General features: G+C 55.6%; 8 protein-coding genes across 8 annotated transcripts; 4 read left to right on the top strand and 4 right to left on the bottom strand.

Annotated features, from left to right (window-relative positions):
• Positions 1-422: 422 nt before the first annotated feature.
• On the bottom strand, positions 423-1,884 carry SPBR_07204 (di-cis-decaprenylcistransferase; the record flags this gene model as incomplete). Its single annotated transcript, XM_040765458.1, has 3 exons — positions 423-919; positions 984-1,464; positions 1,789-1,884. The coding sequence occupies 3 exons, from the start codon at positions 1,882-1,884 to the stop codon at positions 423-425; spliced, it is 1,074 nt and encodes a 357-aa protein (XP_040616494.1).
• A 757-nt stretch (positions 1,885-2,641) lies between these two features.
• SPBR_06592 (uncharacterized protein) lies at positions 2,642-5,396 on the top strand (the record flags this gene model as incomplete). Its single annotated transcript, XM_040764848.1, has 2 exons — positions 2,642-2,843; positions 2,947-5,396. 2 exons carry the CDS (start codon positions 2,642-2,644, stop codon positions 5,394-5,396), a joined length of 2,652 nt encoding a protein of 883 aa, XP_040616495.1.
• Positions 5,397-7,296: 1,900 nt separating this feature from the next.
• SPBR_06524 (Ca2+ transporting ATPase, sarcoplasmic/endoplasmic reticulum) lies at positions 7,297-10,383 on the top strand (the record flags this gene model as incomplete). The annotated part of the gene is made up of 2 exons (XM_040764780.1): positions 7,297-7,414; positions 7,496-10,383. 2 exons carry the CDS (start codon positions 7,297-7,299, stop codon positions 10,381-10,383), a joined length of 3,006 nt encoding a protein of 1,001 aa, XP_040616496.1.
• Positions 10,384-11,028: 645 nt separating this feature from the next.
• On the bottom strand, positions 11,029-11,607 carry SPBR_07895 (20S proteasome subunit beta 3; the record flags this gene model as incomplete). The annotated part of the gene is made up of 1 exon (XM_040766149.1): positions 11,029-11,607. The coding sequence occupies one exon, from the start codon at positions 11,605-11,607 to the stop codon at positions 11,029-11,031; it is 579 nt and encodes a 192-aa protein (XP_040616497.1).
• A 1,191-nt stretch (positions 11,608-12,798) lies between these two features.
• SPBR_07113 (ubx domain protein) lies at positions 12,799-14,388 on the top strand (the record flags this gene model as incomplete). The annotated part of the gene is made up of 1 exon (XM_040765367.1): positions 12,799-14,388. The coding sequence occupies one exon, from the start codon at positions 12,799-12,801 to the stop codon at positions 14,386-14,388; it is 1,590 nt and encodes a 529-aa protein (XP_040616498.1).
• A 685-nt stretch (positions 14,389-15,073) lies between these two features.
• On the bottom strand, positions 15,074-15,824 carry SPBR_07791 (large subunit ribosomal protein L36e; the record flags this gene model as incomplete). Its single annotated transcript, XM_040766045.1, has 3 exons — positions 15,074-15,148; positions 15,224-15,406; positions 15,630-15,824. The coding sequence occupies 3 exons, from the start codon at positions 15,822-15,824 to the stop codon at positions 15,074-15,076; spliced, it is 453 nt and encodes a 150-aa protein (XP_040616499.1).
• A 2,083-nt stretch (positions 15,825-17,907) lies between these two features.
• Positions 17,908-18,659, top strand: SPBR_07788 (uncharacterized protein; the record flags this gene model as incomplete). Its single annotated transcript, XM_040766042.1, has 2 exons — positions 17,908-18,395; positions 18,491-18,659. 2 exons carry the CDS (start codon positions 17,908-17,910, stop codon positions 18,657-18,659), a joined length of 657 nt encoding a protein of 218 aa, XP_040616500.1.
• Positions 18,660-19,248: 589 nt separating this feature from the next.
• Positions 19,249-22,994, bottom strand: SPBR_06424 (chitin synthase; the record flags this gene model as incomplete). The annotated part of the gene is made up of 2 exons (XM_040764680.1): positions 19,249-19,715; positions 19,787-22,994. The coding sequence occupies 2 exons, from the start codon at positions 22,992-22,994 to the stop codon at positions 19,249-19,251; spliced, it is 3,675 nt and encodes a 1,224-aa protein (XP_040616501.1).
• Positions 22,995-23,013: the final 19 nt, after the last annotated feature.

Consider the following 23,013-nt stretch of genomic DNA (forward strand, 5'->3'; position numbering starts at 1 on the left):
ATTACGTCGCTGCCAAATATAAACACAAAGAATTACATGCGCTGTTGCTGGCAAGCTGAAATTTTGAAACTTAGAAGATGAGAGGTGAAAAGTGTGGCGTTACGTCATGAAAATTTCTAAATAAGTGTGGCGCACTAACAATTTACGTGAAGCCCAGTCGCCCGTTGATCCCGTCTCGACTCTCTTTAATTCTCACGTCGATAACACATGAAAACACACGCTCTTGGGTCGCTGAAGTAGTTTGCAATGCCATGGGAGGGAAATATAAATAAGAAAATATGGTCGCAATATTAAGGTCGCAATAAAAATAGACCAACGCGGGCGATCAAAGCTGGTAAAAAGTTGGTGGAGCACTTGCACGATTTGATTGTCATGGCTTGCGGCAAGTCGGTTTAAGAACGGCCTCAAAACGGTTGTGTTGCTCACCGCCCAACACGGAACTCAGCGCCAGCGTAGCGGTAAAGGCCCGACAGGAACACCTGGTAGCCTACGCTCTGGTTGTCTGGCAGGTGGAAGATCTCGGTCAGGCGGATTTGCCAGGGCGGGTAACCTGAGAGCTCAATGTGGGGGCCAAAGAGAAGCAGGAGATCGGGCTCAGCCATGACGCTCTCGGTCAGCTCGGCATCAATCAGGTCGATACTGATGTCGGACGGAGAGATCTTGGATCGCTGGGCCATCTCAGAAAGCGTCCTGGTCAGGTCCACAAGCGAGTCGCGGCCATCCTCCTCCGACAGCAGCATGACGGTAATGTGTCCGTCGTCAGTCTCGCCGTTCTCGCGTGCGTGCGGGGACACCGTCGATTCGATAGAGGGAAGATGCGGCGCCTGTAGCGTCACGGCGGGGTGCACACGGCCAAAGTAGGTTGTTAAACGGTGCGATACGGCGCGGTGCGTGTCGGCCAAGTAGCTCTTGAGAATACCTGTACAAATGTTATTATTTTACGCTGCTGCATCGCCAGGTTTCTCCGGGCCATCAAATCTCACCTGTCCGCTCGTAAACGGAGAGCATGGGGATGCCGGCTGAGGCGCACCAGGCTGCGATATCGGATACCTCGTTTACGAGGCGCTCTAATTCGGCAAGTCCGTGGCCATTATCCTCGAGCTGCAAGACAACACTCAGGTGCTTGGGAAGTCGCCGCAAGTCCCGCACATCGCGGGCAATGATCTCGGGCGTACGGTGGTGGTATTTGAGGACAGAGTAGATACGGTCGCGGACGCCATGGTAGCCAACCCGGAAGCGGCGGTAAACGGAGAAAATGGCATGGACAATGGTGTACACGAGGACATAGAGCTGGTGGGCGACGAAACTGCGGACGCTGAAGCGTTCCCGAGTCGTGTCACGGAGGTGGAACTTGTTGGCGCTGGAGTGGCCGGAGTGACCGGCGTGGCCGGAGTCGCTGTGGCTGCCTGCTTTTTCGGTCTCGGTTCGTGCAGCATTTGATTTGGGTGGTGATGGGAGGTAGGGCTGCAAGACAGAGCTGTGTTAGTCTTGTGTTCTCGATTGTCGTCGCTGACGGAGGTGTTTGATGAAGTGACCGGCAGCATCGCTCACGGTCCGGCTGACGAGGACGGCTGGCAGGGCAGACATCAAGTAGAGAAGCGGCCAATCATCGATTCAAGCAACAAGACAAAACGAAAGGCGGCGTAAAGAAAACGGCACGAAGATGCCATCTAATTTCACCTCGTCATTCGTCTTTGTCTTTAGAACTCGTCTTCTAGACCGGAAGTTGGCCGACCATTTGCCCGTGTCTGGGACGTCGTTGGATGAACGAAACGAGAATGAACTCACCTTGACAATCTCGAGCCGCTCCTCGGGTGTCAGTAGTTTGTGGCCAGACCGCGCATCTTTGCGGTAGAGCAGCGTGTCTCGCGATGAGAACGACATTATGTGTGTGAAGGGAGGAATTGCCTGTGGATGCCGGCGGGAAGAGAAAGGTGGGAAAGTATCAAATGGATCGAAGTTGGAAAGAGCACCCGTAGGCAGAGATATAAACAGCAAAACAAGTGAAGGAGCGATCACGTTGGCCGCGCGGCAGGGCAAGCGTCCATCATCTAGTTGTATGTCGTAGTTTCCTGGATTGTAGCTCGCACCTTCTTCATAAGATTCGCGCACTTGGCTTGGTTCAAGCATGTGGTTTGGGGGCCTGGGCTGGGGCGTCCCTCCCTGTTGCTGACTCGGCGGTCCAATCACAAGCGCTGTCTTTCCCCCAGCAGCGCCCTCGAGGACACCCCACACCTAAGCCACAGTGACTACGACTTATTGCTCCAGCGGCGGTACGACTGCAGCCACGCGCCACGCTAACATCCAGCGCCATCCAGTGGGCAAGCTGTCGATCCGCGATGTTGCTCCCTTCCAAGATGGCCACCAGAGCCGCCCCAACTCAACACCTTTCCTCCACCGTCACTCTGTAGCACCGACGGCGCAATCGACATAAGACAAACGACATTGACGACCACAGCATCCAACGCGCCACCACATCTGCCGCTTGGATCGGATAGCTGGGCGATGCGAGGCTGCGGCCCATCAGCAACCTCCATTCCCCTCAATTCTGGCCGCCTCCTTTCACCGTTGAACGCAGTATAACGATCCCTACTCATATTCCCGCCCTCTTCCCGTCGACGCTGTCTGCAACGGAGACACAATGGAGCGCGTTTCGTCGGCCGCTTCAAGGGCCCTCTTTCCCAAAGGGCCCAGCTTCACTCTCGACGACTTTTCTAGTAAGGACTTTATTGTCCGCGATTTTGTGGACACGTTGGCTGAGACGGCTGTACCGTCCAATCGCCGGTCTGGGGCGGCGGCACAGCAGGCATTCGACCCGAAACCGTTGATCCGGACGTTTGAGAGTAAGTTGTGCTACAGTGTGCCATCGCAAAGAATGCGCTGGAACTGCTGCTGGGTGGAGGTGGGAGTCGCGAGCTAACAGTCTTCCTCTTTCGCTGCTACTAGATGCACTCTCCCAACTCGGTTCCCTGTCCGAGGAGCTCCAGGAAAAAGAGTCAGACATTTTGTCGCAGGTGCGCCGCGCGGAGATCCAACACGACCAGACCCTCGACACCCTCGGCAGCAAGCTCGACCAGTCCATGACGCAGTTTGAGGCGCTGGACCTGAGCCTGAACAACCCTGGAGAGGCAGAAAATGGGTCGACCGAGCGGGGTAGCCGGCAAGGGCCCGACACGGGCGGTGGCAACATTGCCGTGCAGATTGGCGAGAAGCTCGAGGAGCTGGACCGCAAGCGGAGGCGCGCGCTGGACGCCACCTTCCTCGTGCAGTGCTGGACAGAGCTGTGCGAGACGGGGCAGTTGACGCCGCTCGAAGATATCCAGCGGCAGGGTGGTGCTGAGAACAAAGTGCGCTGTGCCGTGATTTCAAGGCAGCTGATGCGCATCAGCCAGCGGCTGGACCCGGCATCGTGGGCCGAGACGAAAGGCGGGCGCGGGGCCAACGGCACAAACGGAGTCAATGGCACAAACGGAACGAGCAATTTGACAAACGGCAGTGGTACGAACGGTGCGGGCGGCGGTGGCGGCGGCGGCCAAACACACAATACACGCGAGGCCCTCGAAAAATTCTCGGAGACATTGGAGCAGGATCTGCTGAAGCAGTTCAACAACAGCTACCGGCGGCAGAACTTTGACGATATGCTGGAGTGCGCCAAGGTGCTGCACGACTTCAACGGCGGCACTAGCGTCATCGCCGCGTTTGTCAACCAGCACCAGTTCTTTATTGACAGGGACCAGCTCCTGACGGACGAGGTCACGACCGACGGCGAGACATGGAACCAGTTGGCCGACCCTGACGCCGACCCACCAGGTGTTGAGCCGAGCCTGCAGTCTTTGATTGACGAAGTCCGCATCATCATGCAGGAGGAGTCGTTTATCATCAAGCGGGCCTTCCCCTACTACGAGACGGTTCTGATCAAGTTTATCCAGCGCGTCTTCCAGCAGTCCATCCAGCAGCGCCTGGAAATGGTGCTCGAGAAAGCGAGCACCGTCTCTATGCTTGCTTATCTCCGGTCCCTGCACGCGTCGCGGAGCTACATCGGCGCGCTTGTGGAAGACCTCAAGACCCACGGCCTGACCGAGCACCCAGAGCCCTGCTCCAGCCAGATTGCGCAGACTCTGGACCAGCAGGTCGAGGAGCTGTTTGTCCCGTACTTGGTGGGCAGCTCCTACATTGAAAAGGAGCGGAGGAGCTTGGAGGAGATGTACAACTCGCTACTCTTCAAGTTTACGCTGTACCACTCGCGGCGACCCAAGGCTACGCGCGCGGGCTTCATGGGCAAGATTGCCCAGCAGGGCACGCAGCTGCTGGCTTCGGCCAAGGACGCCTATATGGAGCGACTGGAGTCGTCCGACCTGACGCCCACCCAGAAGACCATGATGTTGCGCGTCGCTGGCATCCAGGACACGGACAAGAAGAACGAAATTGAGGTCTCTGACGACGACGGCGTGCTCAGCACGGCCAGCGCCAAGCGCATGATGAAATGGCTGGCCGAGAGCGTGCGCCGGACGTTGGAGCTGGGCAGCGCCGCTGAGACGCCCAAGGACGTCAACGTGCTGCTGGGCCTGCTGATGATGGCCATGGGCCGCGTGTACGTGGAGACGGCACTCGACGCTGCGCTGGACGTGGCGACGTCGCAGGAAAATGTCAAGACGGAGCCCGACCTGAGTTATCTGCCGTCGGTGCGGCCTGCCGTGACAATTACGAGCATCATGGCACGCTTCATCCAGACGGTGCTTATCCGGCTGGCCGACTCGAACCCAACAGTGCGTCGCAACATGGAGGCGCAGACGCGCGTGGGCATCGACTCCATCGAGAAGAAGACCAACAGCATTCTCAAGACGACGGTGGACGTGGTCGTCAACTCGGTGTCCAAGACGCTGGCCACACAAAAGCGGACCGACTTTCGGCCGCGCGATAACGATTTGGAGAGCCTTGTGGACACGCTGCAGACGCCGACGTGCCTCGCCATCTGCACGTTCCTCGACAAGGTGGCCACGCTGGCGACGCAGTCCATCGATGGGCGCAACCTCGACATGTTTAGCAGTGAGCTGGCCATGGCGCTGTTCCGGCTCCTATTTGAGCACTTTAAGAAGTTTGCCGTCAACGCCACGGGCGGCCTGATGGTCACCAAGGACATTGCCAAGTACGTGTCGACTTTGAAAGCCTGGCCGCTCAGCCGCGACGGCGAGGCCACGATCGAGGTCCTCACTGAGGTGGGCTACCTGTTTATCATTGGCCCCGAGGCTCTGCGCGAGCGCTCGCGCAACCTGACCACGGCGGCGGGCACGGGCGTCAGCGGCAAGAAGCTGCAGAAGGCCGACTTCAAGGCATTCGTGCAACGCCGCGAAGACGCCAGCAGCGTGGGTGTACAGAGCGTGCTGGCCGGGCTGTGAGCAGAGAGGCACGGACCTGACTCACATCCGACGATGAGCACTACGTTTCGGCCAATGGTTGCTTGTTGAAAGCATGTAGGATCGATGCGGACAGTCGGACAAACTGTCGTCAGATGATAGTACAAGACATATGCTTGTGGATGCCCGGTCTGGTTTCGGCCGCATTATTTTGAGACGAAGGATATAAGCCGGCTGGCATAAGACAGAAATGATACCAAGTTCAAGAACATTACCAGTACGCTCGGTTCAAGCACTTTGCTGCGTTAGTTGTCTCGTATCACATTGCGCACCATACCAAAGACGCGTTCCACCAAAGAGGAAGCTGATCTATTTCACGACACTGTTTCCGCTGTAGTTTTAATATTTGTCTTTTTCCCTATTTCTAGTTTTTTTTTTTTTTTTTTTTTTTCTTCTCACCATCCACTGTTCGTTCGTTTTATCCGAGCCTTTTGTCAGCCATTGTTCGTTGGCCATCTGTATAATAGACACCGTGGTCTCAGTGGCGATCATCGGCTGTGTGGTTTCTTCGCCATGTGACCTCTCGATTTGAGGCTCAATTCAGCGCGGATCAAACAGGTGCACGATTATTGATTGCTGGTTAGAGGCCTGAGAGGCGACGTGGCCCTCTATAAGGAGTATTTGTAGCCCTAGTTGGGCCTGGCCAGCCATACTGACCGGGAGGCTCTTGCCCAGTGTCGCTTGTTGGGTTGTGTAATGGTTGCTGCAAGTGGGGCCTGGGGGACGTGTTGGAAGCTCTTTCCTTCCTGTTGCTCTCCAAATCTTTTAAGTTCCCGACAGCAAGTGCTTGCAGGCAAATTCCTTCTCATGCAGGCCAGGCAAGAACGGCAGGCAAGAACGGCAGGCAACGGGCCTCGTTTGGGTGGCAGAATACTCAGCAGGCGGAAAGTACGGAAGAGTGCCGAGCATCTAACGGAAACATGGGCAGCCCGATACGGAGGAAGGAGCTAGTGAGAAGTAGGTCTTGGATTGGTTGGTGGACAGTGACGGCCGTGGCGTTGCAACAGGGTCGTACCTGCCTCGCCTGGTAAGATAGTTTAAACGTGTTTGCTGTTTGAAACTAGGGGCGCTAGCCAGCTGGGTGCCTGGCAATGGCAAAAACGCACGGTGCGCCTTCCCTTTTCTACAGGCGCCGTATTTGTAGTATCTCTCTAAAAAGCTGCTACGGCCTAAAAGACACGTCGCTTGTTCAGGGGAATTCTGGGCGATGTTGGAACCTCACTTTTTGACTCTGATAAATGGACAAACTCCCGCACCACACCCATTGCCGCCGCCGAACACGTTTCCTCCGCGGACAGGAGCCATTGGAATAGGAAGTTTTCTCTAGCTGTGATTTTTCAGCAGTGCCTTAGCCCGGCTTATTCCAGCCTCTCACTTTCTGTCTTTCCGGCTTTCTATTTCCCTTTCTTTCTGTCGTTTGTTTTTCTTTTCTTTTTGTTTCTCTGCTGCTGCTCTGCTGCTTTCGTCGTCCTCCGCCGCGTTCCTTTCGCTGCCCTGGTCTGTTCCTTGCATCATCCAGTGCTCGACAGGCCTGCGTTCACGCAATTGGTCCCTGGACCGCTTTCAAACGGACGCCTCGTTGTGACGGACATTTACCAGTCCAGCGGAGACTGCAAGCACGTCTTTGCAAGCCAGCCTTGTCTCCCACTTCTTACTCCTTTTGTCCCTCCCTTGCCTCCTCCACGCCGTGTCCGATCTTTTTTTGTCCCCCCTCTTCAGTGTCCAGTCGGGGCGTAGCTACATTAGAGCTGCTGGCACAGTCTTCGACCTTGTCAGATTCTGCATAGCACCTGGCATATCTCCAAAGTTTTCGAGACTCACATCGAGCTTCAGTGTTGACTCACATTGCGTTGTTGAGGTCCTGGACCTGACCCTCTTCGCCATGGAGAACGCCTTTACCTTGTCGACTGAGCAGGTCCTCGCCCAGCTTGGCGTTGACGGCGCTCTTGGACTGACGGACGCCCAGGTCCGCGAGAAGCGGGCCAAGCACGGCAGTAATTGTACGTATATATTGGACGGGGAGAGCCAGGATTGTTTCTAAGATGTTGTTTTGCGGAGTAAGATGCTAACCTCGCCCATAGCCATCGCCGAGGAGCCACCTACTCCGCTATGGGAGCTCATCCTCGAGCAGTTCAAGGACCAGTTGGTCATTATCCTGCTGGGCTCAGCCGTCGTGTCGTTTGTGCTCGCCTTGTTTGAGGACGAGGGTGGCTGGAGTGCCTTTGTGGACCCAGCCGTCATCCTCACCATCTTGATTCTGAATGCCGTCGTCGGTGTCTCGCAGGAGAGCAGCGCCGAGAAGGCCATTGCGGCGCTCCAAGAGTACTCGGCCAACGAGGCCAACGTCATCCGCAACAACGGCACCGTCGCCCGCGTCAAGGCCGACGAACTGGTTCCCGGCGATATCGTCTCCGTCTCTGTTGGCAGCCGCATCCCAGCCGACTGCCGTCTGGTCCATGTCGAGAGCAACAGCTTCGCTGTGGACCAGGCCATTCTGACCGGCGAGAGCGAAAGTGTTAACAAGGACAGCGCCGCTGTCGTCAAGGACGACAAGGCCGTCAAGCAGGACCAGGTCAACATGCTCTTCTCTGGCACCACCGTGGTCACGGGCCGCGCGACCACCGTTGTCGTTCTGACCGGTTCCAACACTGCTATTGGCGATATTCACGAGAGCATAACCGCTCAAATCTCCGAGCCGACCCCGCTCAAGCAGAAGCTCAACGATTTTGGCGACTCTCTTGCCAAGGTCATCACCGTCATCTGCATTCTCGTCTGGCTTATCAACATCCCCAACTTTGGCGATCCGAGCCACGGCAACTGGACCAAGGGCGCTATCTACTACCTTAAGATTGCCGTGTCTCTTGGCGTCGCGGCTATTCCCGAGGGCCTGGCTGTTGTCATCACCACTTGTCTGGCTCTGGGCACGCGCAAGATGGCCGCCAAGAACGCCGTTGTCCGCAGCCTGCCGTCTGTCGAGACTCTCGGCAGCTGCAGCGTTATCTGCTCCGACAAGACGGGCACCCTGACCACCAACCAGATGAGCGTGAACAAGATTGTCTACATCCGCGAGGATGGCAAGGATCTGGAGGAGCTGACCGTCGAGGGGACCACCTTCTCGCCTCGTGGCAACATCAAAACCTCCCGTGGCAAGGCCGTGACCAACTTGTCCGAGTCCTCGTCTACCGTCCGCCAGTTGGCCGAGGTCGCTGCGCTTTGCAACGATGCCCGCCTTGCCTACGACTCGCTCTCAAACACCTTCACTAACATCGGCGAGCCCACCGAGGGTGCACTGCGCGTCTTGGCTGAGAAGATCGGTCCCGTTGCCCCCGCCAACACCAAGCCCCGCGACCTTGTTCACCACGCCAGCGCCTACTACGAGGAGAAACTGCCTCGCCTTGCCACCTACGAGTTCTCCCGCGACCGCAAGAGCATGTCTGTCCTTGTCCAGGACGGCGATGCCGAGAAGCTTCTGGTCAAGGGCGCCCCCGAGTCGATCATTGAGCGGTGCTCGCACACTCTGGTGGGCGCCGACGGCAAGAAGGTGCCGCTGACCCGCGACCTGGTTGATTTGCTGCTGCGTGAGGTTGTCGACTACGGCAACGATGGTCTTCGTGTCATTGCTCTGGCCACCGTCGACGATGTTTCTGGCCACGCGCTCGCTCACTCGGCCAAGACGACCTCGGAATACGCTCAGCTTGAGCAGAAGATGACGCTCGTCGGTCTCGTTGGCATGCTCGACCCGCCCCGTCCGGAGGTCCCCGAGTCCATCCGTCTCTGCAAAGAAGCTGGCATCCGCGTTATTGTGATCACGGGCGACAACCGCAACACCGCTGAGAGCATCTGTCGCCAGATCGGCGTCTTTGGCGCCGACGAGGATGTGACGGGCAAGAGCTACACGGGCCGCGAGTTTGACAACCTGAGCCCGAGCGAGCAGCTTGAGGCCGCCAAGACCGCTTTGTTGTTCTCCCGTGTCGAGCCCACGCACAAGTCCCGCCTGGTCGACCTGCTCCAGCAGCTCGGCGAGGTCGTGGCGATGACTGGAGATGGTGTGAACGACGCCCCTGCGCTGAAGAAGGCCGACATTGGTGTCGCCATGGGTTCTGGCACGGACGTGTCGAAGCTGGCCGCCGACATGGTCCTGGCCGACAACAACTTTGCCACCATTGAGTCTGCTATTGAAGAGGGCCGGTCCATCTACAACAACACGCAGCAGTTCATCCGTTACCTGATCTCCTCCAACATTGGTGAGGTCGTGTCCATCTTCCTGACGGCTGCCCTGGGCATGCCTGAGGCTCTGATCCCAGTGCAGCTGCTGTGGGTCAACTTGGTCACCGACGGTCTCCCGGCCACGGCGCTCTCGTTCAACCCGCCTGACCATGACATTATGCGCCGCCCGCCCCGCAAGCGGGACGAAGCTCTGATCAGTGGCTGGCTCTTCTTCCGGTACCTCGTCATTGGCACGTACGTCGGCCTGGCCACCGTCGCCGGCTATGCATGGTGGTTTATGTACAATGCGGAGGGCCCTCAGATTAGCTTCTGGCAGCTGTCGCACTTCCACCGCTGTTCAGCCGACTTCTCTGATATTGGCTGCGCCATGTTCGCCGACGACCGCGCCAAGGCCGCGTCGACCGTGTCGCTGTCAATTCTGGTCGTTATTGAGATGTTCAACGCCATCAACGCGCTGTCGTCGAGCGAGTCACTCCTGACGCTGCCGCTGTGGAAGAACATGATCCTGGTCTACGCTATCTCGCTGTCGATGGCGCTGCACTTTGCCCTGCTGTACATTCCGTTCCTGCAGACGCTCTTCTCGATCCTGCCGCTCAACTGGAACGAGTGGAAGGCGGTTCTGGTCCTCAGTGCGCCGGTGGTGCTCATCGACGAGGTGCTCAAGTTCTTGGAGCGCCTTTTCTTTGTTGATGCTCCGTCCACCGAGGTCACCAAGGTCACCACGGCGAAGAAGCAGAACTAATGGGGAGCAGGTATCTACGGATCTTGCCTCACTTCTCTCAAAGAAAATTGGCGAGAATGCGCATTCTTAATAGAATGCAAAATTGCCTGGCCTATGGTGCAGAGAACACGGGATTCATCAAGCTCGGATGAATATGGACCTCTGATAGACATATAGACATCATTTCGAAAGGGGGACGAAAATGAAGGAAAACCAAATAACCTAAATACCACACGCATCTCAGGTTATTTGGTATACATTCGGAGGAACATGTATTTTAAAATGTGGAACTATATTCAGCGTTGGGGGTGGCTCTTAGATAGGAACAAGCCGCGGCCAAAATATTAAAAAAATTGTTAAAAGAGACTCCGTTCATATTTAAGTTAGCCAGGCGAAGCCATGGTCGTACTCTCCACTTGCAACGACCTTGGCGAACTCATATCGCTTTTTCTTTTATCGTAGATTACATGTTTAATTTCAATGCGCTGCACGGATGGATGGACGACGTATTTTGGACCATCCATTAAAAGACGAATGGTATCTTACACCGAGGACGCTCCAAGAGTGCAGATACTGAAAGATACGAGGAGCTCGTATTTACCTCGCTCTTTGATCCATCTGTCTTACACACTCCGTTGCCCTCATTTTCTCGTCACCCCTTCCCCTCTAGTCTTGCCGTCCCTTGAGCAACCGCTTGGTCACCTTGTCCTTCTCGATAATGTACACGTGCGCACCCCAGCCGGACAGCGCATCGCGGTCCACGGCGTTGAGCAGCGCCTGGGAGATGGTCTCAAACAGGTCCTCCGGCCCCAAGTTGGGCTCCCACAGGCTCTCGCATGTGCCAAACAGCTGCTCACTCGCCGTACCCGACACGATAAAGTCCTTGGCAAAATCAATGCAGCCGATGCTGTCGAAGCCGCAGATAAACGGCTGGCCCGTCTTGGGCTCGAGGCCGGCAACGACGGGGCTGACAAAGTAGGGGCCGAAGCGCTTCTCGTACAGCGACGACGAGACGAGGTTGGCAAACGTCTTGGGCGCAATGTGGCGCTCTTCGCGCAGGCGGTACAGGTTGACTTTGTAGCGGAAGAGGTCGGAGACGGTGCTAACATCGGTGGCGAGGCCCGTCAGGCCCAGGAAGACGTGGTCGCCGTACTGGAAGATCTTGGGGAAGTTGTTGGAGACGGTGAGAGCCTGCATGCCGAGGCGGAGATCGCAAGCGATTGCGACACAGTCCTTGCCGACCATGGCGACACAGGCGCCGCCGTCTGTGGGGAGAGAGCTACGTTAGCATCTGCAAATCCGCGCGGTTTGGTGTAGACAGCATTATGCAATGTGTCCAGGACGATACATCATCGTTCAGCGAAGTCGGAAAATGCGTACTTATTGAGAAGGGAGAAGACTATAGAGAGAAAGCAGGTCAGCTTCATGGTCGTTGACAGGCCCAGTCGGCCACGCATGCTTGAATGTAGTCGTCCCAAATATCTTACCATATTGTCGGAGAGAAGGACGAATCGACAGAAGCAGCCGGCTCCTGCGCTTCGAGAAAGATGGAGGAGAGAGGAGACGCCGGGCGAAGACGATGTAGCTTAAAGGGCAGCTTCCGGAGGGGAGGTTGGGAGATCTAGTTCTTGCAAAGATGCAATGCGATGAATACGTGGAAATAAGGGCGAGATTCGCAGGTGTCTGTGGTGATACAATCGTTCGAGGAGATGCCAATGTGGGCTGGATAAGGTGTGGTCGTGATGGTCGTGATGGGATTGAAGACTTTGGAGCTTCACGAAACAGCACAGCCAAAACGAAGGCAATCATGCAGCTGGCGCGGCTGGAAAACGTGACCTAGATTTGGTTGGTGGTGCTGAGGTGGAGCTGGCTGACGCCCTGGCCTGGCCAGCCTGGGCCTGGAGCTGCCCGCCCTGTTGTGGTTGGTCCGCGCGTATTTGCCTGCCTGCTGTGCCAGTGGCGGCGTGGCGCGTGGAGGCAGGCACCACCCCTAAGCTTATTAGTAAAACTATTTACGGCAGGGCAGGAGAGCTCTTTCCTGCACTTAGTGAGATGGCCCCTCCAATCGGCAAGAACAACCACTGTGCCTACGTTTCCGCTTTCTGTGCAATTCTCTAGTCTTCTGCAATACTTACATCACAAGTCGGATATTTGCCCTTTTCCACCACAATATACCTGTTGGAAGAGTTGACAGGTATCTTGAACTTACAAACGATTTGGCCATGCCTATTGCCTACATCCAGGAAGCTGTTTAGCTAGCCAGCTCCGTTTTCTTTGACAGGTTCCCCGCGATCGCCAGTACAGTACAACTGGGGCCTACGCAAACGATATATCCCAGACTTTTCTTCTTCTTTTTATTTTTTGATCTTTTGGGCTTTACCTTTTGGCCGCACTCCTACCCCCTTGACAAGCATCTCTCTACGATCGCAGTCGACCATGGCGACCTCCTTCATCGTCATATCGACCGACTTGCGCCGCGCCAATGTCAAGGCCCCGGCCGGCGGGTACATGATGGACGTGCTCGAGGAAGCTTGCACAAAGCTCAAGCTCCATGCCGAGAACTACTTGTTAAAGCATAACAATAAGCCGATCAACCTGACAGACCCTATCCGCGCGGTCGGCCTTACTCAGGGCGCCAAGCTCGAGCTGGTGGTCAAGTCCAAGACGCCAACGGCCGTTACCGTCGCTCTCCGCCTGCCGCCGTCGGAAGCGGCCCTCGGCTTCCCCTACAACCGTGTGTCAGCCAAGGTGCGAAGCGACACGCCACTGTGGAAGCTTCTGCGGCACCTGGAGGAGGCTGATGGTGCGAAGCAAAAGGGGCTGAACATCACAGCGCGGGGCGTGCCGCGGACAAGTCACACGGGGTCCGCGACAACGGGGTCGACCACGGCGGCGGTGGTCGGCAGCGGCTCGGGGCAGCTCTACTGGGAGACGCCGGTGCTCAAGTTTTGCGGCCGTGTGCTGTCCTCACTTGCCGACTTCCGCAAGACGCTGTCACAGGTTGGCATCGACACGGGCAGCCAGTTGATTGTGCTCGAGTTCCGAACCTCGGATATGACGCTGCAAGAGGCCATGGAGGCGGTGCAAACCCAACTGGAGAAGACAGACGTAGACGTCGCTATCGGCCAGGCGGTTGTGGCTGCGCCTGCTCCCGCACAAGCTCCGGCCGCACCAGAACTGGCGCCGACAAGTAGTGCTGCAGAAAAAGCAGCACCAGCGGAGAGTTCACCAGAAACCGAGGCGCCGGAGGCACCGCCAGCTCCAGGGCCAGCGCCGGCAGCTGCAGAGCCCATGGACGTGGACAGCGCATCTCAGCTAGTGTCGCATCTGCAACCGGTCCAGGTCTGGTCACCACCCAAGGCCACGGCTGGCATGCCTGCGGCAGCGTCACTGCGCTGGGCCAAAGAGCCCGAGTCGGTCTTTGCACCGTCCATAGCACAAATGAAGGCGCATCAGAAGCAGCTTGAAGAGGCCGGGCGGAACAAGCGGCTCAAGTCGGACGAGGAGCTCGAGGAGGAGGCGCGTGAGCGTGAGGCCAAAGCGGCGGCCGTGGACCGTGTTGACGTCCGCATCCGTTTCCCGGACGGCCACACAGTCATGTGGTCGTTTGCCAACGGTGCGACGGGCGCCACCCTTCACGCCGCCGTCCGTGGTGTGCTTCACCCGGCCGTCAAAGACGATGCGTTTCTGCTGTCACCGCCCATGTCACGAGACGTGATTCTCGACCGTTCCGGCAGCGCCAAAGACGACCTGGTCCGCGGTTATGGCATGCGGGGCGGTATTGTAGTCAATTTCCGGCGCGGAGCGGATGTTCCCGCACCGCCAGCCGGCCAGCCGTATGTACGGCCGGAAGTGGCGGCGCTGGCACGGGACATTGTGATCCCGCCTACGGCAACCGACGAGGACGAGAACGAGGACGAGGAAGCCAAGCCGTCATCATCAAAGGCAGGCGGCGACACTAAGCGGCCCGACAAGAACGAGGCCGTCAACAAGATGTCCAAGTTCCTGCGGCTAGCAAAGAAGTAGGGCGGCCGCCGGAGAGACAATCACTTTGTCATAATACACTTTAGCATGATGTTGTGTTTTTTATACGTCGTACGAGAATTCAAATCAGCACCAGTTTTACATCTGTATTACCCCCAATACAAAGACATTTGCAATTCACTAAGGGAATGTACTGTTGCATGAATTTTCTTATTTTTTGTAGATTTGATTTTGTGTTGACGCCAACCGAAATGCCGACCCAAGAGCAAGAATAAAAAAGTAATAAAAGGACTCAAAAGAAGAGGTTGGCGGGGTTGTGTAACAGACTGCGAGGACGCTGAAAAGCTAAAAACAAGAAGGCTGTGGAAGCAATGTAGAAGGAGAAGAAGAACGAGAAAACCGCAAAACTCTCCCTCTCTCGTCCACCCGGTTTGGATTGTCGAAGTTGTTTGATTCTGCGGTCCCTTTTGTCTCGTTTCCCCGAATCCTTCCTCAGCCACCGCTTTGGGGAGCGTCATATGTGGTGCTTTTCGACTCCTAAATTCCTCGTTTCCCATTTGCCCCGTTGAGCAAGCCGAGTGTTAGGTGGCCCTCGGGTATGCGTTTCGCCTTGTGTTTTGATGTCGTCACCGCTCCCCCTCCAGATGCATCCTCTCTCCTCGGCCTTATCACCCAGGAACATGGAAATCATCAACTCGCGCAAATTCGTTCATCTTTGGTTTTCCGTTTAATGTCTGCGCGACTCGGCGATCACCCGGGTGAGCTCGTCCACCTTTCTCTTGGCACGGCCGAAGGTACCGAGCTGGTTGCATGTTAGTCTGTAGTTGACACAAGAGTCGAGCGTATATTGTTTTTTTTTGGGGCCTCGACTACTCACCCGCTTCTTTGCCAGCTTGCGTGCGCGCTTGTCCTTGCTGTTGCGCAGCAGCTCAATAACACGGCGCTCGTAGGGAGCGAGGCCAGCAACCTCCTTGACGATGTCGCGGACGAAAGCGGTGCGCTTGCTCAGATGGCCCTTGGTGCGGGACACACGGGGCTTGACAACGCGGGGGGTGGTTTTCTAAGCGGGAGGTTAGTCTCTGTGTTTCTCGGCGTCTTGCATCGTGGTTCCCGTGGGATGTTCCAGGTCTGATGGTCGCGGGACAGACGGTCGACAGATGACGTTCAACGGTCAATGGTCGACGGAAAATGCAGATCGTGTCCAGTGCATGCACAATGCTCCAGCTTGACTCGCAGGGAATATTCGGTGCCAATACAAAACTTGGCAGCTGCTATCCCCCAACGCGCTTCAAGAAATTCTCAACCCGCCCATCACGTCCCTGCATTGTCCATCGCCCGTTGTCGTCGTTGTCGCTGTCGTCCTGTCGTCCGACGCCATTGACGGCCTGTCTTCCTTGGGGATAATCGGGGATCGAACGTACGTGGCCCTTGTTGATGCCGACGGCCAGGCCGGTTCTGGGGGCGGCTTCCTTTGCCATTGTGATCGTGTCTTCGGGGGTTGGTCGAGACGATTGTGGTTGTCGTTTCGTCGGTTGTCGATGGAAGAGAGAAAGGGCCAAAACGAGAGCGAAAAGTAATATGAGCTTTTTTCCTCGGCCAGCGTGTGGGAAAAAAAAACTAGTGGATTTTTGGATGCGTGGATCCTCTATTTGTTCGGAAAAACTAATGGTGCACCGCTTGGGCTATGGACGGAAAAATATGTCCAGGATTTCGGAATATTTGTGCGTCACGTGCACGTTTGTCTTCAGCAGATTCGAGAAGCCCTCGATATTTTGGGGTGCACGTGCTGCTGTGGCAAGTAGTGTGGCGGCTAGTATGGCGGTGCAATCGGCTTAGTCATTGTCCTCCGTAGTCAAATATGTGCTTTGTACTCTAAAAGAACACTGTACCATCGGCACTGTGCATGGACGAGGTCTGCATTTCGACATGTCACCGTCCACAAGGGCTGCCGATACGACCATGGACCCTGGTACATCGCTTCTGAGCCCCGGAACCGTGCATGCGATATGACTGCCTCGATGTTTGTTTGTTTCTGACGTACGACATACTTATTACTCCGTATTTTGTCTCTGTCGAGCCTGTCTCGCCTGTGTTCATGGAATCGTGGATGACTTGGGGCTCGACGTCGTGCCATTCCGGCAAAGACGACCCAAAACAAGGCGGGAAGGGCGAGCATCACCGGAGACACATGGATACCTCCCGAGCCCCCGACAGGTGCAACGCTCAGGGATCTCATTCGCGCGAAGAGGATGTCGTAGGACAGGCTTTCCTTTATGCACGTCTTCAACACGAGTTGTTGTTAGCTGCCAAGTTGTTTTGCAGCCGTTGGTCGCGCGCGCGCTGTGCCACGAGAGACCAACGGGGCCGTTTCCTCTCGCTTCTTAACCGGTCGTATGGCAAAATGCAGAGTAATATAGCCTCTGTGCCTTTTATCAGCTGTCGCCGCTGCTGTTTTCATGTGATTAATTCGCCCCATATCGCATACCTTACGAGAATGGATACGACGTAATCACAGTGCGCTTCACTCCGTCCAAAAAGCAGTGCGATGGCAGTGCTAAAAGCGGGAAACATGAAACAAACAATAACCAGAAAAAAGAGCTAGACAACTGGGTCGACGGCGGGGCATGAGCCACTCTTTTCGTCCAGGTTGGATATTTACAGTGAGAGCCCCGTGCTTTATGGCTGTTCCAACGCTGGGCCCAGTAGCGATCGGCCGGTGGTCACAATCTTGCGCGCCAGTTCGAGGGAGAGGAAGTAGCCAGGCGCGGGCCCCTTTCGAGGGACGGACTTGCCTTTTGGTGATGTATTACTCCGGGAAAGGTATTTTGGACTTTGGTGAAGCCGGATCCAGTAGCTCTTTCCGTCTTCTGCTCTGTTTCTGTTGTACTACCGGACGCCCGTCTCCCGTACGCTGTACGGAGTACACAGTACTTGCGTCGCCCATGATGTGTTGTGCAATTGTCGGCCGAGCCGCAGTTTGTTGGTAGTGCGATAGGATGACCCAAGACATACACAAACGGCGCCGTTAACACTGGTCAGGGGCAACAAAGCTCTTGGCGCAAGGGGTCCTGAGCGCCAGCGGCTGTTGTAAGTAGAACAAAAATACTTGATTGGGAAAGACCGCGTTCCTTGGCAAGGCAGGTACAAACGGACAACGCAAGTTGGCAAAGGGAAGGAGAAGAAAATCGCCGTCGTTGCTGAACTACATCCTTGGTTTTCTTCCTTTCTACTTTGCCCAGTCATTTTTCCTTCGAAGTGATCTGTTTCTTCCCACGTCGTACGCCCCCTTTTATTCTGTTCTTAAGGTCCTGCCTTGCTTTCTCTATCCGTTCGTATCTTCCTATCCACACTCTTCCCAATCATTTTGTTCTATCTTCCTTCTTTAATCTCCAATCTATTTCTTTGTTATTTTCTCTCTCATCTCAGTCTAGCCTGGTTCCAGACTGTTTTAAAGCATCAAGCAATTTTATCTTGGCACAGCTGGCCTGCCTTTTATCGCTCTCTTCAATTCTTCAACCAGTGCAACTCCAATTTGGAACACCATCACCAACCTCCTTAGCCATGCAGCTTCTCGCCCACCTCCCTCTCCTCTCTCTGCTGGCCACAGCTGCCAACGGCCTGCAACTTCTCCAGTACGACATCCCCGACGAGCTGCTGGCCCTTTTTGGAGCGGGCAACCCTGATCCGGTGGCATCTGCCTCTGCGGCCGCACCGACCGGCACTGGCTCGGCGTTTTCCTCTTCGTCCCATTCTTCTGCTCCGTCCTCGTCCTCGTCATCCTCGTCTTGCTACTACCCAGCCACCTTTACCCTCGACAACCTTACGACCTGGTCGCCGGCGGCCAACACTTCCCAGTCCTACGTGTCTTTCCTCTACATCGACAGCGGAACCAAAATCACGACGCCCTGCTCCTACAATGCCTCGTCGCAGTCGCTGACCGTCGGCACCAGCCTGACCCCACGATATGCCTGCGACGACAGCACCGTTTCGTTCATCTGGCAAAAGGGCAAGATCACCGCCATCGAGGCAACATGTCCCGGCCAGACTGCGTAAGTATAGCTATTCTGTCTCCAGATTTTTCGTTATTTTATTTTATTTCTTTTCTTAATATGCGAAGCCACGGCCAGTTTTCTAACAAAAGCAGAACAAAGTTCGAGGCGTCTGGGTCCCTCGTGCCCCGCGGCCTACAGTGCTCCAAGACGAATAGCACCGACGACACAGGTCTGAGCCAGGGCGCCGGCACCATCTGCGTTGCATCGGGCTCGCTGTCGGGCAACTTTACGAGCCAGGAGCCGAGCCCGTTGCAGAACTAGAGTCAACCATCGAAAATAGGTGCTCACCGATTACATACATGGATAAAAAAACAGATAGAATCAGATGCCAAGCAGGTCGCAGCATTTAAGACTGTCGGCAAGTGCCAGCATAAACAACCATAGAGAAATACAGCCTGGTCGCAATGACCAGATCGTGTCGAACACAACAGAAACACGGTGAAGCAGTGCCATTTGAATAAGTAAAAGACGTGTCGTCCATGTATTAACCCTGCGCAAACACCCAGTTTTCTGCAAACCCCTAAACTATGAAAATGTGCATATGTAAAGTGTGTGTTGTGTGTCATTAAATAAAATAGTGTGAGAGAGATTCGAAAAATAAAATAAAAAAAAGACAAAGAGAAATCAAAGCAGATGCCCAATGGTTTGCCAACAACAGAGAAAACCCACCGTAAAGAGAGAGAGTGAGAGACAGGAAGCAGAACATAGGAAAAAAAACAGACTACGCATGCAAACAAATGCAGTGAGAAAATCCGGCAATATGAGATGTACAAGAAATCGAAAGGGCCACGACCAGTAATGGGGCCAAAATCAGAAAGAAAAGAACCAGCGCCAAGAGGTGCGATAGAACTTATGCGTCCGAGTAGTACTCGTCAAATTGCTGGTGGCCCGGCGGCGGCATCGACCACGTACCGCTCGGCACACCAGCACCGACAAGGTTTTCGCGCGAGCTCCAGTACTGGCTGCGTGTCCGCCGGTCGCGCTCGAATTCGGCCCACCGCTTCATGGTGATCTTGCTGCTGTCGAACTCGCCCTCGTACTCAATACCGGCCTTTTTCGTCTTGTCACCAGCCGTCTTGCGCGTTTCACCCCACGAGAAGTCGTCAAACTTCCAGAAGGCATAAGTCGGTAAGACAAAATTCCATATCGGAAGCGAAATCAAGTAGATCAACATCCACAGAACGTACGACCACCGGTGCGCGGTGACCACAATAAGAACAGCGGGCAGACCCAGAATAAGACCCAAAAGGACAAGCGGGATGATTTGTGGCGGGCGATGAACGATGGAAATGATAACTTGGTTCGTTAGTGACAGCTCTGTACATGAAAGGCGGGAAGGGCCGGACTGCAGGAAACCGAGAAAATGAAAGGAAATAGGTTGTACTTACTGACGTAGAAGGTAAAGGCAATAGCGGCAGGGAGGACAAGAGTTCCGATCAGCTCAACGCCGATGAAGAACTGCATGCTGAAGCAGAAGGTACCGCACAGGTCTCTGACCAACACTAGCTCCATCAGGTTGTGGATAGTCGAGTTGATCCACCGACGACGCTGCGACAGAAGCACCATGAACGACTCAGGAACCGTGGTCTTGCACACGGCCTGGGGCACGAATACCTGCTTCCGCTTGGGGAAGGTCCGCAGCATCAGCGTCGTGAGGTAACGATCTTCGCCAAGGAGCAGAAGGTTCTTCTTGTGCAGCGTGTCAACGACGTTCTCCGAGTAGTGCTCGACAACGTCGGGGTTGGCGAGAATCGGCACCCAGTAGTTCTGAGCACCTTTGGGAGCCTTGATGCGGTACATGCTGAAACAACCAGGCAAACAGGTGACACCACCAAAAACGGACTCGAAGGACTTGGACAGATGATGCGAGATGAAATACTCAAACACCTGGATGGCGGACACCCAGCTGGCACGCTTGTTGGCGATCTTGGTCTCACCACACAGGCCCATGATATCCGGATCCTTGACCATGGCTGAGACCATGTGCGTGAGACTGTCGGGGAAGACCTTGGTGTCGGCATCGACCATCAATACGACCTCGTAGAAATCGGGAGAGATGCCCGTCACCTTCCATAAACCGTTGAACATTTCGTACTCGAGCTCCGTCATACGCTCGTCGAACATAACCTTCTGAAGGAACGACATCAGGATGATCTGACTGTCGCGCTTACCACGGTTGCCGGGCTTGGACTTGGACTCCTCATCCGGCGTGCCGCACTTGACAACGACCATCATCGGCACACGCTGCTGCTTGTCGAGAGGGATGCTGGATTTGGCGCCGTAATCGTAGAAACCAGCATAGATTTTGGCCATGTTGTGACGCTTGGAACCACTGGCAACAGCAACATACGAGAACGCCTCAACCTCATCCCTGGGAATGGTCAAGTCCTTCATCATGTTCAGAACAATATCCGGAGTCGAGTACGATTCGCCCTTGCCCTTGATCAATCCATCGCAGACAACAAGAAGAACCTTGTGGCTGTTGGGGTAGTCCGTCATAGCAACCGAGTCGAGAGTCGTGCGAATACCAAGCTCACCCTCCGAGTAGGCGGTGACGAGGCAAATCGTGTGTGCAAGAGGGAAACCGAACGGCATCCAGTCCGACGGGGGCTGCGGTACAACGGCCTCATGAATAAAGCCGGCGGGACCGGGGCCGTCTGTTGGACTTACGTTGTTGTTGTAAGACCCTGCACGAAGGAAGCTGCTCCGACTGTCGTTGCCCTGGCGGTAGAGGGAGTTGGGGTGAAGTAGCTGGGCACCCGAGCTCTGGCTGGCCATGGTCGTTGGTGCCATGCGGATACGGGAGTTGCGGTCGCCGGCCGACACAGCAGAAAAGCGAGACGTAGTCGGCAGGAAGCTGCTGCGCTTGCTATTGCGGTCAGAGCTAGCGCCAGCTACACTGCTGCCAACATCACCCGGCATCCGGATGGGAGCGCGGTAGATGTCGTCGCTCCAGTCTTCAATTTGCTTGTTGCGCTTGCGCTGATCGGACGACTGCGACGTCTTGGACGCCGCGTAGGCCTTGCTGAGGAACCACTGGAAAAAGATGGCCAAAACAAAACGAGACACGACAACAGACAGAATGAGAACCAGGGACACATACAGAACAACCTTTGAGGCAATGCAACCAACGGTGTCCGTGTCCACGGTACCGACCTTGATGATGTCCTCGAAGCACTCAGCGTAGGCCTTGTCACCAGAGGACTGGAACATGCGGGTCACATCACGGCCACGAATGGCCTGGTTCGCCGATGTGGTGGTGTCACGGAGCTCCTTGAAGCGGTTCGGGATAGTAACCTGTGTCTCGTTGAACCAGTACAGAAGGTTGAGATCCAGAACGTTGCCCGAGTAAACAATCAGGTTGCGCGAACTGTTCTTGATATCCTCCCAGGTAAAGTAGACAGAGGCGGTACTGTGCAGCTGAGTATAAAAGGTGTTGCGGGCGTCAAATGTGGTGTGGCAAGCGTAGCCTAGGTAGTAGGGAATGGTGAGATTGACAGCGCTTGAACCGTCCTGGTTGTACGTCGTGCAGGGAAAGTACCACGCCAGGTTGTTGTTCGAGTCCGTGGGGACATCAGATTTGGGCGCCCGCGTGATGACGTCCTTGCACTTGCCGTTGACGTTCTGGAACAGGAAACTGCCGTCTTGGCCGCTATGCTTTTCGGGCAAATCAAAGAGAACGTTGGTACCACGGGGGATGCCTTCAGCGGGCGGATGCTGCGAGGTACTCAAGTCGTATGCCGTACCGTGGAAGATCATGTACCCGCCAGATACCTCGTTGACGCGCAGACGGATGCCAGGAGTCCCGCAAACAGCCTGGTTAAAGCCGAAGGTGATAAAGCCAACAAACGCCATAATCATGAGGATGATGCTGATGAGACCCATCTTCTCACGCCACGCACGCTGCTGCTCTTTGGCAGTCTTCTTGCAGCAGGTTCTTAAGAAGACGTCAGGGCACCAGAAAGTCACAATCGCACAGTACACGTTCCACAAACTCGGTGGACGAATTGTCTCGGCTTTCTTGTTGCGGGTACCATCTTTCCGAATCTTTGTCGACTTGCCGCGGCCGGAAGCGCGCCGCCGCTCGCGGTTCTTTTCGACCTCGTCGCTGTTCGTGCGACTCCGGCCGATCGGTCGAGGCGTCTGCGAGGTGTCGGAAACGGCATCGCCGATGCGTGAGCCGGATACATCGGTGGCACCCTCTAAGTCTTCCAAAATAGGGTCGTTGCCCGTCGATGAGGGTATAGTGTTCATGTTCGCGGCATGTTTGCGGTAGTGGTAGTTGGGGTGGTCTTTGCCTATCCGGTTCCGCTCGGGGCGAATCAGGCTTCGTTTCCGTTGAAAGGGCTGGGCGTCTCTGGCTGCGGCCTCGACGTGCTCCGGGGCGTTTGTAAGAGGTAGATTGTCTGCTGTTCCATTAGGACCCCTGACCGTTTCGGTAAAAGAGGTTATTGATGCCCCACGTTGATGTTGCCCGTCGACGGGATAATAGCCACCAGTCTCGACATCTGTCGGGCGACGTCGCTGGGGTGACTCGCGGTACGAATTCCGCGAGTCAAACGCCGGACCGCCGCCAGGTCGGTCGGGGAGAGACATGGCCCTGCAAGAAGAGTCA

The sequence above is a fragment of the Sporothrix brasiliensis genome (assembly GCF_000820605.1).
Source record: "Sporothrix brasiliensis 5110 chromosome Unknown Cont20, whole genome shotgun sequence".
Lineage (NCBI taxonomy): Eukaryota > Fungi > Ascomycota > Sordariomycetes > Ophiostomatales > Ophiostomataceae > Sporothrix > Sporothrix brasiliensis.